Raw genomic sequence first — 15,772 nt, forward strand, 5'->3', positions numbered from 1 at the left:
TTACGTAAAACTCTCAAACTGATCAGCATTGGGTGAATGGTGGCAAAAGAGGGGACAAGGAAAAGAACAAGCGCTTTATACTCATGATGATATACTAATAATAATTTCAAACTAGTATAGTTAAAAATTATCACCAATTATATAAATAAATACTAACCTCCTGCTGAAGCTGGTATTGTGATGAAAAATACAATTAAAATAACTGGGACAAGGTGAGCTAAGGACATGATCTCTCCGAGGTGGCTGGTACCTGAACTTTTGCTAAAATGGTGTATGGCTTCCTAATAAAAATTTTAAATTAGAACAAAAATCCATAATCAGGATATCGTTTTCTAAGTAATAAATTTAACTCAAACAAATTTTGTAAAAGTCGAATATCTAGCGGAAGAGCAATCATCTTGCTGGCGTTTGTAAATGAAAATTTCTATCTTTGAAGTGGTTGACATTGATAAATGCTTAGTGTTGAGTAGCTTGGCAGTCTAATTGACGTAAACCAACACATTTTGAACTCGTTTTCTTTCAAACTATTGACCAAATCAATTCATTTGTTTGCTTACCACGGATAGAATGCCTAGTGGAGCTACCATTTTTTCCTCAATAGCATGTGTAAGCTAATAATGCAAACAGCTTTACATGCCATCTCTTTGTATAGCAATCTGCCAAACTAGTAAAAATGAGACGATTCTAGCAATTGAATAAATTTAGTCGCCAGTGAGACACATGTTCCTCTTGTTAGTCAGCCGTAATTTTAGTTGACAATCGCAGCAAAAAACAACTCGCTATAAGAATATTGTCAAGTGCCTTCTTAATTAAATGAGTTGAAGCCTTACAAGTGATCATGAGGTTGCTCGCATCTATGTTGCTCTATGAAGGAAGTTATGTTCCGCCCAGTATAACTCAGCCTGATTAGCAATCTATCCACTTTACTTGTTATAGTTGTAATAACATGTGGCCATAGCTTAATGTGAAATATACTTGTATACAAATATTATCAGTGCGCATAGACAAGTGTTAAACAGAAGCAAATCTTCTCTCCTGTCCATAGACAAGCGTTGCCTTGTAAATGAATTTTATCACATTAGGCTCCTCTCTTTTCCTAAATCAGATGGACAATATCCAGCCATCGTCATACTCAGAGAATGGATTATTTGTGGCTGGCTGTCCTTGGTGGTGGCTTGGGCGCTTCCACCACAGACCCAAACAAATAGTCTCCTTTAATGATAGTTTCTTCTCATGAACTGAATAGCTACCTCTGTTGACAGATTATCCAATGATATTCATAGGCTCCATTCGCCACCAGCGCAGCTAACCTTTATTCAACTATGACAGCGTTTAAGGTCAGCCATTTTAAACGCAGCATCGATTTTAAAATTCATTAGTCCGATCAAAAGCTTAAGCGTTAACCTAATTTAACATTAACTAGAAGGACAGAAGTACTACACCACTTAATGATGAATTTGTTGTATTTTTGAACCAAATTCATTAACGCATTTATTTTGTCAAAAAGTTAAAGGTTCTCAGATATGGCTGAAGTCAATTTGGCAGCGGCTCCTATCATGGCTTCGAAAACTGTTAAGTAATTTAGAGGTTGATGACGCTCGGCCCTTCAAAGTAAACCAGTTCACAGGAACTAAGTTAAAAGTTGCAGTTAAAGTTCTTTAGATTCAATAAATAAATTATTAGCTATAAAAATGCTGTCATCAGATGTTTACTCTTTCGCCCTCACTTTTGCTGACTTTTTGAGCATGCCAGTACTAGACCTCTCTGTGGGGTGCTTGTAGAAAGGACCCAACTAGTGGTGGGACAACTCTTCTAATGATCAAGGAAAGGAATAATTCATTGTTTGACACATTTAATGAAAGAAGCCTTTAACGCTACCACAACTGATCAGAAGGCAATATGAACTCAGTCTGATAAAAGACTAATCCGTTATCAAGAGTTTAGAGAATGGTAAAAACTGGGTCGTACAGGAATAACACTCCTCACAAATCTACTTTTTTGGTGTGAGCTGTCCAAAAGTGAGACATGTATTCTATTCCCTTGTAATTCTTGTATGAATTGCATTCCTATTGGACACAATATTTGGATCGTCGTTAAGCAAAAGTGACATGAGGCGAAGGTGGGAAGAAAGTGGTACTGTGGTTATCGTTGGCATCATTTCCAGAGGGCAGAAGAAACATAATTTAACTTTTCAGACCGTAAAAAGTGAATGGAACAATGTACAGAAGAAACTTGCTCAGCAAGTTGTTGAAGAGTAGGACTTACTGGTAATCAGCTAAGATATGATCATCCACAAAGTCCGTAACAGAAATGGGGTCTGAAATCAGTCTCCTGTTGCAGCTGACCAAGAGATGGGGTTGAAGATGGAAGCAACAATGAATATTGCTGCTGTGGCAACATGGAGCCCCGCTATAGCTTTTATCTAGTTAGTCATTGCCTATCTCGACATAAATTCAACTTGGCTAATTTTAACAGTTCAGAAATTTTAGAGATATTGCTAATAAACTGCTACTGACAAGTAGATACAAGTGTAATGCAATTTATCGAAGCCCTAAGCGCGTCTTACATTTTTTTCTTGCAAGAAATTCTATTTTCATCAACCTCCCTCCACCTTAAACCAATCGCAGAACCTCTGCAATAAAATGAGTGATACCTACTATACTTACTACAGGCATCTTAAGGATGAACTCCCACAACATTTTAGCAGATTTTATCAGAAAGTATCAGTATTTTTCTATAATTTGCGATCGTTTTTTATGTTTGAGGTGATCTGACTGCCAGGATTGTTCACGACTAAAATCGCCAAAACTTGACGGTTAAAATGCTTGTTGGCGATTGGGAAGCACTCCTGACAATATCTTACAACACACAGGACAGCCAGGGTACTAGTGTTAACAATAGTACACTTTTGTTGCATTATCTCCAACCATACTGCGCAATGATGTTTTTGCCTGAAGACCAACAAATGACTAAAAACATCAGGAAATAGAAATTATGTCTCTGATTTGCTACTTGTTAATTCTAACAGCAATAAAAATTGTAATATTGCAAAGAAAATATATAATCTCTTATATTTTTGTTACTACCAGCACCATTTATGGTTGAGAAAGCAAACAACTCCAAAAAACTACATTAAAAATAAATTGCAGTGTTTTTATGCTATAAAACACATATTTAAGGCTTTACGGGTGAGCAGCTTTTATTATAATATAAAAATAACACAAAAACCCAGAAACTATTTCCGACCGCCAAATCTAAATTTATGAAATCTACAGTGTATCTCAGCTGCAACAGGACAGTACAGAACAGCATCAGACACCTTACAACTTCACATCATTTCCATGCTTCTGAATCTACATGCACTCTTTTTAAACTCCACTCGCTATCTATTAGATATCAATATTTACCTTCACATCGATTAAAGCTTTTTTTGACACAAAAAACAACAAATAAATATCGTGCAAAATTATAACTACATGCTACAAATTCTATGAGCAACACGGATGTACAAAAAATAAATTGCGTGTCTAGTGATTCAACAGCTGTAACGACAGCACAATATATGGCTAACAGACTATGATGCATGACTCAGCAAGCAGCATCAGGTGAAGTATGACATAACTACCGAGTAAGGATATGCACAAAATATATTGATTGCAAAAACAAATCTATGCGTGAGTTGTTAACAGCGTTATGTTTATAGTGAGCTGTGCATTAGCCAGCGCGGGTGGTTGATAATCGCCGTAGGTGGCCTATCATCACCGTGGGTGGCCCATCATTACCGTGGGTGGTCTATAGTCACCGTCGGTGGCTAACGTTATCGTGGTTGATCTATGATCAATGCTGACGACGTTTTGCACTGCTTGCCTCCGCTCTTTTCTCTTCAACAGCTATTCTCAGTTTGTTCCGTAACATTATCAGTTCTCTGTTCTTCAGGCTAATCGGCTCCTAAAATTAAAAGAACTAAACCTGAATGAGATGAGGCTGACGTCTAGTGAAAATCAAGAGAGTGCCCTAATGGACCTATTCAAGAAAAATAATATGGAATTGAAAAGCAAGTGAAAGCCATAAGTGATTATTGAATTTACTAATGATAAAGCAATAACGAGTCTTAGCGAGTACACGCATTGGACCAATAACGCAAAAAGTGATAAAGCAGAAGCAGGAAAGAGTGAAAAGTCAGCACTTAAGGTCGAATGTAGAGGGAAAAAGAGAATTAGATTAGCAAGATAGCAGCCTTGACCTTACGACCTTTAGCCGATAAGCATAAACTACATACCAAAGTGAATACTCACCATGGCTAGCGAAAGGACACCTAAAATGCTTATCTATTTTTAGAACTGATGGTGAATGTACACTAGCTAATGCTTTCTATTGGCTGCAGCCAGTTTTGTCTGACCAATTAGAATACAATTGAGCTTATATCAGTGTTTTGTGGAAGTCAGGACAGTCCTCAACAATCAACTCATGCACAGGGCAGGGGGGGGGTTGTCGCTAATCTTGATTAACCATAAAAAGTGAGGGGTCACTGCATCTTTAGCCACACGGTTCATGTTACGCTTTTAACATGATTTTAATAGCCATTTCCAACAGCTATAATTGACAATATAATAAAATCAGAAATAGAAAAAAAAGATGGAATCGCGAAAATAGTTGAATATTTCGCGTTTTAGAATAGAGGGCTAATTCATATAATCGATGATAATCGTTACGATGTGAGCTATTTCGAGGTTAGAAAGGTGTATAAAAACCCTATTTAAATCAACAAAAACCATTTAGTTTCGCCTAACTCCATGCTTCAACAATCTTTAATCTTCCCGGCATTTCGAGTAACTGCCATCTTGGCAAGCACAGTAGGCACTCCTACGACGTAAACAATCCTTTTCAGGAACTTTTACGTTATAGGGAATTTACGTTATAAAAACAGTGAAATACATGTAAATTGTCTAATCCGTTCAAAGATCTTTACAAACTCACCCCTTTGTAAGTTTGAAACTCCCCTGAACTCATTTTTTCAAACTCATCCATCTAATTTGTGGGATGTACCGTAACTGCAGTATTATTGACTTGCATCGACAAATTTTCTCCTTTTTTATGGTCAATCTCACTGGTTTTATAGACCATGATTGTGGTTATTTTACAAGAAGTTGATGGGGACTGCGCATTTTCGATGTTCATTCACAACGATTTGCTTATTTTTTTCTAAACAGTAAAATATATTCTGCGAAGTAAAACTAATAACAAATATGTTGTACTTCGACAATGAGGCAAAACAACAAAATCTTTTTACTATAAAAAGCGGTTCTACCTAGTCGTCGTTGTCCATCCTGTACCTAGGGGTCAATGTTAGGGTGAAAGAGAACTGTTGATGATACTCCCAACTCGTGACATTCTGGTTATATAGACCGACGCTGTAACACCTGCACCAATCAATCGCCTTGAAGTATTTATGAACAATTGCGCAGCTATCCTATTCTCTGCTTTGTCGACACATTTGCCGATCTATTACAACAAACACGAATGTCGCGAAAGTTATATACATGTACATGTATAATAGATACAACGCTATACGCAAGTCTTTTTTCCCATTAGTGCGGCGAGATAAACTAACATTGAAATCGAATTTGAAAACTTGCCAGACTTGAGACTTTGCGTTATATGGAATTTTTTACGTAGTGCGAAGCAAAAACTTCACATAATTTTTTCACACCATCTGGAATTTACGTAGGAGGTATACGTTATAGGAGTGTTTACTGTACAGTAATTTACCGTACCTAAGCAAGCCTATGACATCAGCTGAGCAACACGCCTAAAAACTGATAGCTTTATCAGAAGCTATCATTGTTGAGTAGTTTAGCGCTAGAAGGCAGAGCTGTCGAAAACAGTAGTAACTTACATACCTGAATACTCAAACATATGAAACAAATTCCATTGAAGTGATTTGAGTCAATTTAGACATTTGCAAGAGAAATTTGAGATTTGATTTGGAAAACAAGTAAAACGATTAACGGCTTGAATGTAAAGACAAATTAATAATTCATTTGTAACCCATTGCGAGTATACTCACAAACTTTGATCGTCGCTAGGCTTCCAGCATGAGTTATCTCACCTTGGAAATTTACCCATTCCATGTACAGTTATTTCTAAGATATAGAAGAACATTTTTGATTGGTTATGTAGCATAATTTCTGGCTAGTCAGAAAAACTTACAACTATGACTCAATGATATCTTGGGCAATAATTATAACCAAAATACTAAACCTATATCAATATCTACTTAAACTGGAACACATCAGGGCGACTAAAATTTTAACGATCTTTTCAATTTTCTTACAGCTCAAGAAGTGAATATGCAGAGTTGGAAGTGGTAAGACAGTGAAAGACTGCATACAGTGAAACACAGATAACTCAACTTCAAGGGACCGAGCAAAAGTGTTCGAGTTATTAGAGCGTTCAAGTTATCAGGACAGTCATAAGTGCACGTATTTATCAGTAGATACATGTACATATACAAACTATATATACCGGTAAATCAAAAGCATAGATTGCTTGTTGCAAGTTAAAGGGTCTCTCGTGTGAAGTTTTAAATATTTTTAATCAGAAAGTATAGATATTTTTTTATCACTTGAGATTTGTTTGTTGCTTTAGGTGATGTGACTGCCAGGACGTTCTCAGATTAAAATTGGCAAAACTTGATCGCGGTTAAAACGCTCAGAAAAAATACATACGTAGTTTTCTACCGAGCATTTTAACCAAAATCAATTTTGCAGTAAGTCAGTTATTACAAAACTGCTTTACTATTAAAATCCCATTATCAATTTTGCCGATATTACTTCAAAGTTATCCAAATTTTACCTCGCTTTTTTGCTTTCGGAGGGCTTATCGCTAGGCGGATGTTTGGTAAAATTTGATTTTTGCAAACCTTTAGAAAAGTCGTTAATGAAAATATTTGCCGATGTTGGCAATAACGAGGCCTAAGAACTACTAAAAGTCGATGTTTATCTCTATGGCTTGGAATAAAGTGATATTCTAAAGCGATAGTAACAACCGTCTCGGTAGCCGTTTGGCAAAAAACTGTTCGAATTAACGGAGTTTCGGTCGAGTTATCTAAAGCCATTTATCATTGCGTGGGAACGGACCAAGCAAATCCATTCGAGTTAATCATGTGTTCGATATATCCGAGGGCGATTTATCCGAGTTTCACTGTATATCGGAATAAAAAAACATTTTCAAGGTTTGAAAGTTATTATTTACTTTCAATTTGACAGAATTGAAAGTTAATAATAACTTTCAATTCTGTCGATTTGAATTGTTGCTGGAATAAAAATGCACTTTTTAGGTAGTGAGTCATAGACTAAAGTTATCATTAACCTTCGATAGGATCATATTGATTGTTAGAGCTGTCTATAAAGTCCAAAAAGTCAAGAGCAGAATTACTGAACATATTGTTACTAGTTGAAACAAGTTTATGACAGTTTATTTGAGATATACTGACATGCAGATTTGCTATCTTTCGGTTTGAAGGATGATACTAGCGAGGAATAGTTCGAGATTAGCTCCATGATTTTCATGTTTATGACTAAATGTTATATATAGTGTATATAAATAATCTTCATGACTTTGTATTGCAATAAAGCAATAATTATAGCTAAATTGGTTATACTTTACCATTTTTATTGTGTAAGCCTAACACTGTTTCAGCATGTAAAGGTTTTTAAAAATCAGAATTTTCTAAAACTAATTTCTTTGAATCACAGGTCTACATGTAACTAATATGAGTTATCTATCTAAATTTAATACCATTTGAAAAAAATAAATCTTACTGGTTATTGTGAAAGTTGAATGGGTAACTTATCTCAATTCTGTCTCTTGTAGTAGCAACTTAAATTATAGCAATTTTCTGAGAAATAAACGATATTTAAAGTTGAAATCGCATGAAAGTTAGTCGGTTGCGAATGATTTAAGGGACATGCACCAGTGAGTTGCATTGGAACATGTCCCTTACCTCGTTCCGGATCATGCCTCTTATTTTATTTGTCGTAAAGTGGCATTAAGAGACTGCCAACATGCACAAATTTGTTGCCATTCGTGTCTGTCTGCTGAGGCAGTCCACACATAAAATTATGTGATTTTTCTCTATTATATTTCAGACGCTAAGTGAGGTGTACACTGGACAACTTATCGCAACAATCGATTTTGAATACATAAATAGGTGAATGTATGATCTCAGTCAATGGAGACAAGCGCTCAGCAGCCTTCAAACAAGGTTAGATGAATAATACATTACATGTAACCATGTCATAGAATCGGTGTTGCAAACGACACAATTGACACAACAAGCCCCGCCCATACCATAAATATGTGACGTAGCGTAGCTTTTTAGAGACGGAAGTTGGAGATGTTTAGTCCGATCTAGAATTGTAGAGATGGGTGTCTTAAAACCCATTGTTCTCTAAATTCAGCCTTCAAAATAATTTCAGTCTTTTCTGAATGGTAGATAAGCTATTTAACATTGCTTGCAGTTTGTTACACGATGTTTAACAGGCTGCACGCTGAGACAAAAGCTCCAAAAAGCGTGATTTTATCGCAAACTAGCATTGTAGCTAGCTTGTGATAAAATATCGCTAGCTTCATTCAAGCTAGCGATATTGAATCGCTGCAAAAGCATTCAAAAACAAAAATGATTTTGAAAGTTAGTGGACCAATTTTTATTTTGAGTACAAAATCGGAATCAGTGTGTCCGATTTTTCTATGCAAAAAGGTATTTCTATGGTTTAACGGACAATTTATTCTGTATGTAAGTTATTGAACATCAATATCTTCAGGGTGAAAACATTTAGTAAAATGTGTAACGTCTCCCATCTATCTCAGTATTATCCGAACTCATTGTATTCGGGGTTTACAGATGATGTAGTTCTTACGATTGGATTGATCAAATTGAGCAACGAATCATCAATCAGGTGTTTATGTAATATGGACCACAGGAGAAAGTGGGTGCATGACTTCACCTAATACTAATTAAACTAACATTGATCACATGACTCTACCTAGTACTTATTATAACAACAGTGACCACATGACTCTACCAAGTACTTATATACTAACATTGACCACATGACTCTACCAAGTACTTATTAAACTAACAGTGACCACATGATTCTACCAAGTATTTATTAAACTAACAGTGACCACATGACTCTACCAAGTACAGCCAAACATGGACAACTCGGCCACGGATAGCTCGAACACACGGTTAATTCGAACGGTTTCTTTGGTCCGTTCCCACGTAATGATAAATTGCTATAGATAACTCGAACTCAACACTGTTAACTCGAACTGATTTTTGCCCAACGGCTACCGAAACGGTTGTTATCGCTTTAGAAAATCACTTTATTCCAAGCCATAGAGGTAAACCTCAACTTTTTGTAATTCATAAGCGTCGTTATTACCAAAATAGAGTTACACGAGGGTTTCCGGTGCCAACAAGGAGCGTTTAGGCCACGTCCCTTTTTTGTGCTAATCAGTCGTAGTGATTGACTAGATCAATAACATCAGCCATGAGAAGGGTTAAACAAGGATCATGAATTTCCAGTTAAGATAGTAATTAATGCTCATATTAAAGAAATGATCATTATAGTTTATCACTTTAATATTTGCGTATTATTTAAAGCAATTCAATACCTACCAGGAATCGCTAAACATATTATGGAAATATTTACTTTTCCATATCCATTTCCATAAACATAAATACTTCCATAATTTTAGGGAAATGGATATGGAAATTTTATTTTAGAAATATGGAAATGGTATGGAAATGGAAATAATATAGAAATGAATTATGGAAATGGTATGGAAATAATATAGAAATGAATTAAGGAAATGCTATGGAAATGGAAATAATATGGAACAGAACTAGGGAAATTTTATGGAAATGGAAATAATATGGAAATGAATTATGGAAATGTTATGTAAATATAAATAACATGGAAATAAATTACGGAAATGGAATTAATATGGAAATAAATTATGGAAATGGAAGTAATATGGAATGAATTAAGGAAATGTTATGGAAATAATATGGAAATGAAGTAGGAAAATGTTATGGAAACGGATATAATACGGAAATGAATTATGGAAATGCTATGGAAATAATATGGAAATGAAGTAGGGAAATGTTATGGAAATAATATGGAAATGAATTATGGAAATGTTATGGAAATGGAAGTAATTTGGAAATGAATTATGGAAATGTTATGGAAATATAATTAATATGGAAATAAATTATGGAAATGTTATGGAAATGGAAATAATATGGAAATGAATTATGGAAATGTTATGGAAACGGAAATAATATGGAAATGAATTATGGAAATGGAAATAATATGGCAATGAATTATGGAAATGTAATGGAAATGGAAATAATATGGAAATAAATTATGGAAATGTTATGGAAATATAATTAATATAGAAATAAATTATGGAAATGGAGGTAATATGGAATGAATTATGGAAATAATATGGAAATGAAGTAGGGAAATGTTATGGATACGGAAATAATATGGAAATGAATTATGGAAATGTTATGGAAATAATATGGAAATGAAGTAGGGTAATGTTATGGAAATAATATGGAAATTAATTATGAAAATGGAAATTGTGACATACACGTAATCCCTAATACCTACATGACTTTTAAAGCCACTGAATAAATAGTGTTAAGTAAGTGAGTTAATTCAATCAGTTACTCATAGATAAGATAGATAGTCATACTGGGGTTGTATTACATTAGTGTGATGGGAAGCTAATCGACTGCCATCAACTATGAGCTGTACTACCCGAGTTGCCCGAGTAATAAAAAAGTCTTTGGACAGAAAATTTATTTTATATAACATTTACCATTCTAACTTTTAAACTTCATATCATGAAAAAATATTTTTAAGCAGTTCAAATGTATTAAGAGGAAAAAAAACAACTGTAAAGGTTTTCAAGCTTTTTCAAACAACTACAACTTTTAAATTTCATATCATGAAAGTGTTTTGTGGAAATAAATTAGGAAGAAAAATAAAACTGTAAATGTGTTTAAATATAAAATAATTAACAAGTAATGGCTAAATATAATCTGTTTAGCTATGATTACAATAAAAAATTATTTAACAAATAAAGTAATAAAAAAGTCTATTTTATTTTTAAATAATTATAATTTAGTATAATTAAGTATAATTTATTTTTATCTAACATATAACAACAATTCCCACTCTTTCAAGCATTTTGCTTGCTTAAATCAAGCAAAGATGTCCACTAACTAGTGGACATCTTTGCTTCAAGCTAGTCTATGTATTTGATTGCTATGTATTGAAATCTAATATTACATGCAAGGGATGTTTGTGAACTGTGGTGTCAATGAATCACTCTATCACCATACAGTGTCAATACTTTCAGTTGATGGCAGTCGATTAGCTTGCCATCACACCAATGTAATACAACCCCAGTATGACTATCTATCTTATCTATGAGTAACCAATGATATACAGCCCGCCATGTGTGGGGGCTGTATATCATTGGAGTAACTGATTGCATTAACTCACTTAACACTATCTATTCAGTGACTTTGCAAGGCATGTAGGTATTGAATTGCTTTAAATAATGAGCATATATTAGAGTAATAAACTATAATCATCATTTCTTTAATATGAGCAATAATTACTATTTTAACTGTGGAAATTCATGATCATTCTCATGGCTGATGTTGTTCTGTCAATCACTACGATTGACTAGCACAAAAAAGGGGTGTGGCTTAAACGCTCCTTGTTGGCACCGGAAACGCTCGTGTTGTTGAAGGCACAGTTATCACTCTAGGGGGGATAACTCTATGATTACCACCATCGGCAAAATATTTTTGTTAACGACTTTTCTAAAGGTTTGGTGAAATTTGATTTATACCAAACATCCGCTTAACGATTGCCCTTCCGAAGCGAGGTAAAGTGAGGTAATCTTTGCATAAACTTCAAGAAAAATCGGCAAAATTGATCGTGGATAAAACGCTCAAAAGAAAAGGATGTCTTTTCTTTTGAGCATTTCAACAACGATCAAGTTTTGCCAATGTCAATCTAAAAAACGTCCTGGCAATAACATCACCTCAAACAACGAACCAATCTCAAGTGATAGAAAAATCTATACTTTTTGATAAAAACGTTTTAAACTTTACATTAGAAGCATTTAATTTGAAACAAGCCATTTGTGCGTTTGATTTATATTATAGTTTGTATATGTACATGTATCTACTAATAAATAAGTAAATACATAGACTTGTGACAGTGCTCTGATAGCTTGAACGCTCTGATAATTCGAACACTTTTGCTCGGTCCCGTGAAGTTCGAGTTATCCATGTTTGACTGTACTTATTATACTAACAGTGACCACACGACTCTACTAAGTACTTATTATACTAACAGTGACCACATGACTCAACCTAGTACTTATTATACTAACAGTGACCACATGACTCAACCTAGTACTTATTATACTAACAGTGACCACACGACTCTACCTAGTACTTATTATACTAACAGTGACCACACGACTCTACCTAGTACTTATTATACTAACAGTGACCACATGACTAAAAACAAGGAACTACTATTAGCCTGAGACAGCAGTTATTTCTACGGCGTTGCTTTCAAAGTTCCATCTACCATTGTAAATTTAAACCATTTTTTATATATGTACATATACTGCGAAGTATCAAGACCGCGTTAAACAAGGAACCACTAATAACCTGAGACTAATTATTTCTATAGCGTTGCTTTGAAAGTTCATCTACCGCCGTACATTTAAGCCGTTTTTTAAATATATATAGGCTACTTCGAAGTAGAAAGATAGCGTTAAACAGAGTACTACTAGCCTGAGACCGTTATTGACTGTTGCTAAGGTGTTGCTTTCAAAGTTTTAACAAAAAACGAGAAGCTTTGGAATTGGACAACGAGAGAAAATTGCTATTGATATAAACGATTCATTATTAATATGATTTTGTGGACACTTTCCTACTGATCACTTAATATTATGGGCTCGTAAAGATCAAATAATGTCAAAGTAGCAGTCAAATGGAGATGGGGTGCAATTGGAGAGTGACGGTCTATTTTGCAACCCATCTCTCAGGGTGGCGGTCATATGGAGGTGGCGGTCATATGGAGGTGGCGTTCAAATCGAGGTGGCGTTTAAATCGAGGTGGCGTTCAAATAGAGGTGGCGTTCAAAGAGGTGGCGTTCAAATAGAGGTGGCGTTCAATTAGAGGTTTTACGGTATATTACCTGCGGCCTCATCTTGGGATTCCACCTGAGGTAGTAGCTGTTCCAGAGACGAATCCTGCGCATACTAACTACTGGGTAGAGGATATGAGATAGCTTGGAGTCAAAGTAAAGAGGGTTGGTAAATTCGTCTAGGTGTGTATTTATGTACGACCATAAGCTGACAGTCTTCTGCTTGATGCCCTAAACAGAAATGCAAGTGTTAGGTGGAAATGCAAATAATTGATTATAATTTTCTACAATGAGCTAAAAGTTTCTCATTTTCTCAACACTGCTTTAAAACCAAACTTACTTATCTGTAAACATTCTGCAATAAATTTGATAAATTTTGCAATATATGTGTCGGTCCTAAAATCAATATTTACTAGTACCCAGGTAATCTAGTGCGCTGTAATAGTTTTTTAGGTGTGTTGTGGGAAATTATCAATAGAGCATCATTTTTCGAAGTTCATCTATATTATTTAGCATTTTTTTCTCGACATGAAGCACAGAGAAGAGCTGTTTGCAAAATTATTCTAAAATGCCGAAAGGTGGTCGATTAGTGCATAAGCTAGAGTGTCGGTCTACTTAGATGAATATGATGAGTTTGAGCCTTGTAAAAAAACTATCTTTAATCCTAACCTCTAGCCATGACCAGACGCACAGACAGACCGACCATAGGGATTATAATAGAGATTGTAAAATTACCTCTCTCAATCTACCCTGTTCAGTGTTACACAAGAAAGTACCATAGAGACAGCTGTAGAGATGGTCCAGTACGCTGATGAGCAATGTCTCAGTGAACTCAAATGCTGTCGGAAACTAGAAAATGAATGGAATGGATGAGAAATTAGTGTACAGACCCAAATTTTACATAAAACAGACCTAAAAGTTAGATGGAAAGGTTTGGTAAGCCAGACAATTACAACAGAGGGCTAACAACTAGACACAGAACAAAAAGGTCTGATGTAACGCTCACTGATTGAAACAAAGAGTGTTCTCAATCATTAGGGTGTTTTAGAAAGTCTTAAACTTCGAGTTATGAATTAAATAACTCATATTATATTAGTATTTATTATAGAACTAGTAGGTGACCAGAATTCCTGCACCGCAATTATATTTTTGTAACAAAGAATTACAGTAAAAAAAGTAAATTAGTTGGTGTATATCATAAACTCAGCTGTATAGTTGTATAAATATTCTAGCTATTGCTTTGAATGCCAGAGTGAAAGTGAAACACGGTAAGACCTCAGCGATTAAAGGGAGCTCATTCAAAGAATACCCGTATGTAAAAACGGTTGTAATTGGAGCAACTGTTCTTACATGAATAAACTGTATTCTGTCTAGGTAATTTGAGAGCCTAAAAAGCAATGATGAATACATCAAACAATTAACTAAAACATTAAAACAAATGCATTTAATAAAGTCGCATAGCTAATACTTGCTGAGATATGAATGCAAAAATGGTTTTGTTGTTACTCTGCATTAGAGGCACTAAATGGAAGGGTAAGCTTAGCGGACAGCAAGGAAAAGATAGAAAAACATCGAGTAACACACTTGAATGCAGACTAGATATAGTTCAAGGTACCTTAATTTATGTATGCTGTTATTATTTTAACAAATTTATAATTTTTTTAGTTTACTTACCAAACTGTTGTTTCAAAAAATTTTAGATTTTGAAAATAAAAACAAATGTTTGCTAAAACTTTATTTCGCCAGGCAGAAATATCAAGAGTAAAGGTGATTATAAGGCAAGTTTTAAAAGTATTTGGTATCTAATTAACTTATTAATAAAATAAATATAATCATTATCAGTATTTAGGTAGACTTGCAGTTATTATAAACTGATCCAGTAGAATACAGCAGTACGACTTGAAAATGGCATCCTTTATCAGCTTGCCTATTATGTTAACAGTGATCAGATAACAAATCTATCTGGTGCTTAAAGGTTGACTTGCAACAGAATTCACATTACAGTTATTTGGTATCAAAAGATACACCATGTCTTACTCTGTTGTGTTGTAGGTGCCAAATATGTGGAAATGTGATTACAAGCTCTTAAAAGCTCAAAAACGAAAAGCCGCCGTAGATTGGAATCTGTTTATTTCTCTGATGTAGTCATTACATTTGTTTATTGTCTTGTCACGTGATGTTCTCACGTAGATTGAAAGGCCAATAAAAAGCTCGATATAAAACTTATCGTAGCACTAGTTTATGACAAACACTTCGGGTTTTACCGAAGACCCCGTATCAAATATAGATGCTCGCTACTTTACAGTTTTGTTTCGGCTTGATCTAATCGTCAAGTCGCAATCTGATCTTGTGACCCAATACATCGCAAATAATTTCTGCAGCACTTTTCGATTATCACAAGTGACCGACCGGCTCGTCATGTTTATCAAACAGTAATATCTACTCCTCCGGGCTAAGGTTAAAAAATTAAACGAATTTTTACGGTAAGTTATAAGATATCAGTGCTAAAAGTGACA

General features: G+C 34.8%; 1 protein-coding gene across 2 annotated transcripts in view; it reads right to left on the reverse strand.

Moving 5' to 3' along the window:
• Positions 1 to 3,187: 3,187 nt before the first annotated feature.
• LOC137406586 (myotubularin-related protein 2-like) overlaps positions 3,188 to 15,772 on the reverse strand; it is a 36,270-nt gene continuing 23,685 nt past the window's right edge. Inside the window, exons 12-15 of one of the 2 annotated variants that reach the window (XM_068093182.1) lie at positions 13,992 to 14,105; positions 13,308 to 13,487; positions 4,296 to 4,315; positions 3,188 to 3,948 (exon numbers count right to left, since the gene is read on the reverse strand). In XM_068093182.1, coding sequence (XP_067949283.1) covers positions 4,301 to 4,315; positions 13,308 to 13,487; positions 13,992 to 14,105 — 309 coding nt within the window. In that variant the 3' untranslated portion in view covers positions 3,188 to 3,948; positions 4,296 to 4,300. The remainder of the gene's footprint in view (positions 3,949 to 4,295; positions 4,316 to 13,307; positions 13,488 to 13,991; positions 14,106 to 15,772) is intronic. The other variant, XM_068093181.1, reaches the window with a different exon arrangement.

Source organism: Watersipora subatra, chromosome 10 (genome assembly GCF_963576615.1).
Source record: "Watersipora subatra chromosome 10, tzWatSuba1.1, whole genome shotgun sequence".
Taxonomy (NCBI): Eukaryota; Metazoa; Bryozoa; class Gymnolaemata; order Cheilostomatida; family Watersiporidae; genus Watersipora; species Watersipora subatra.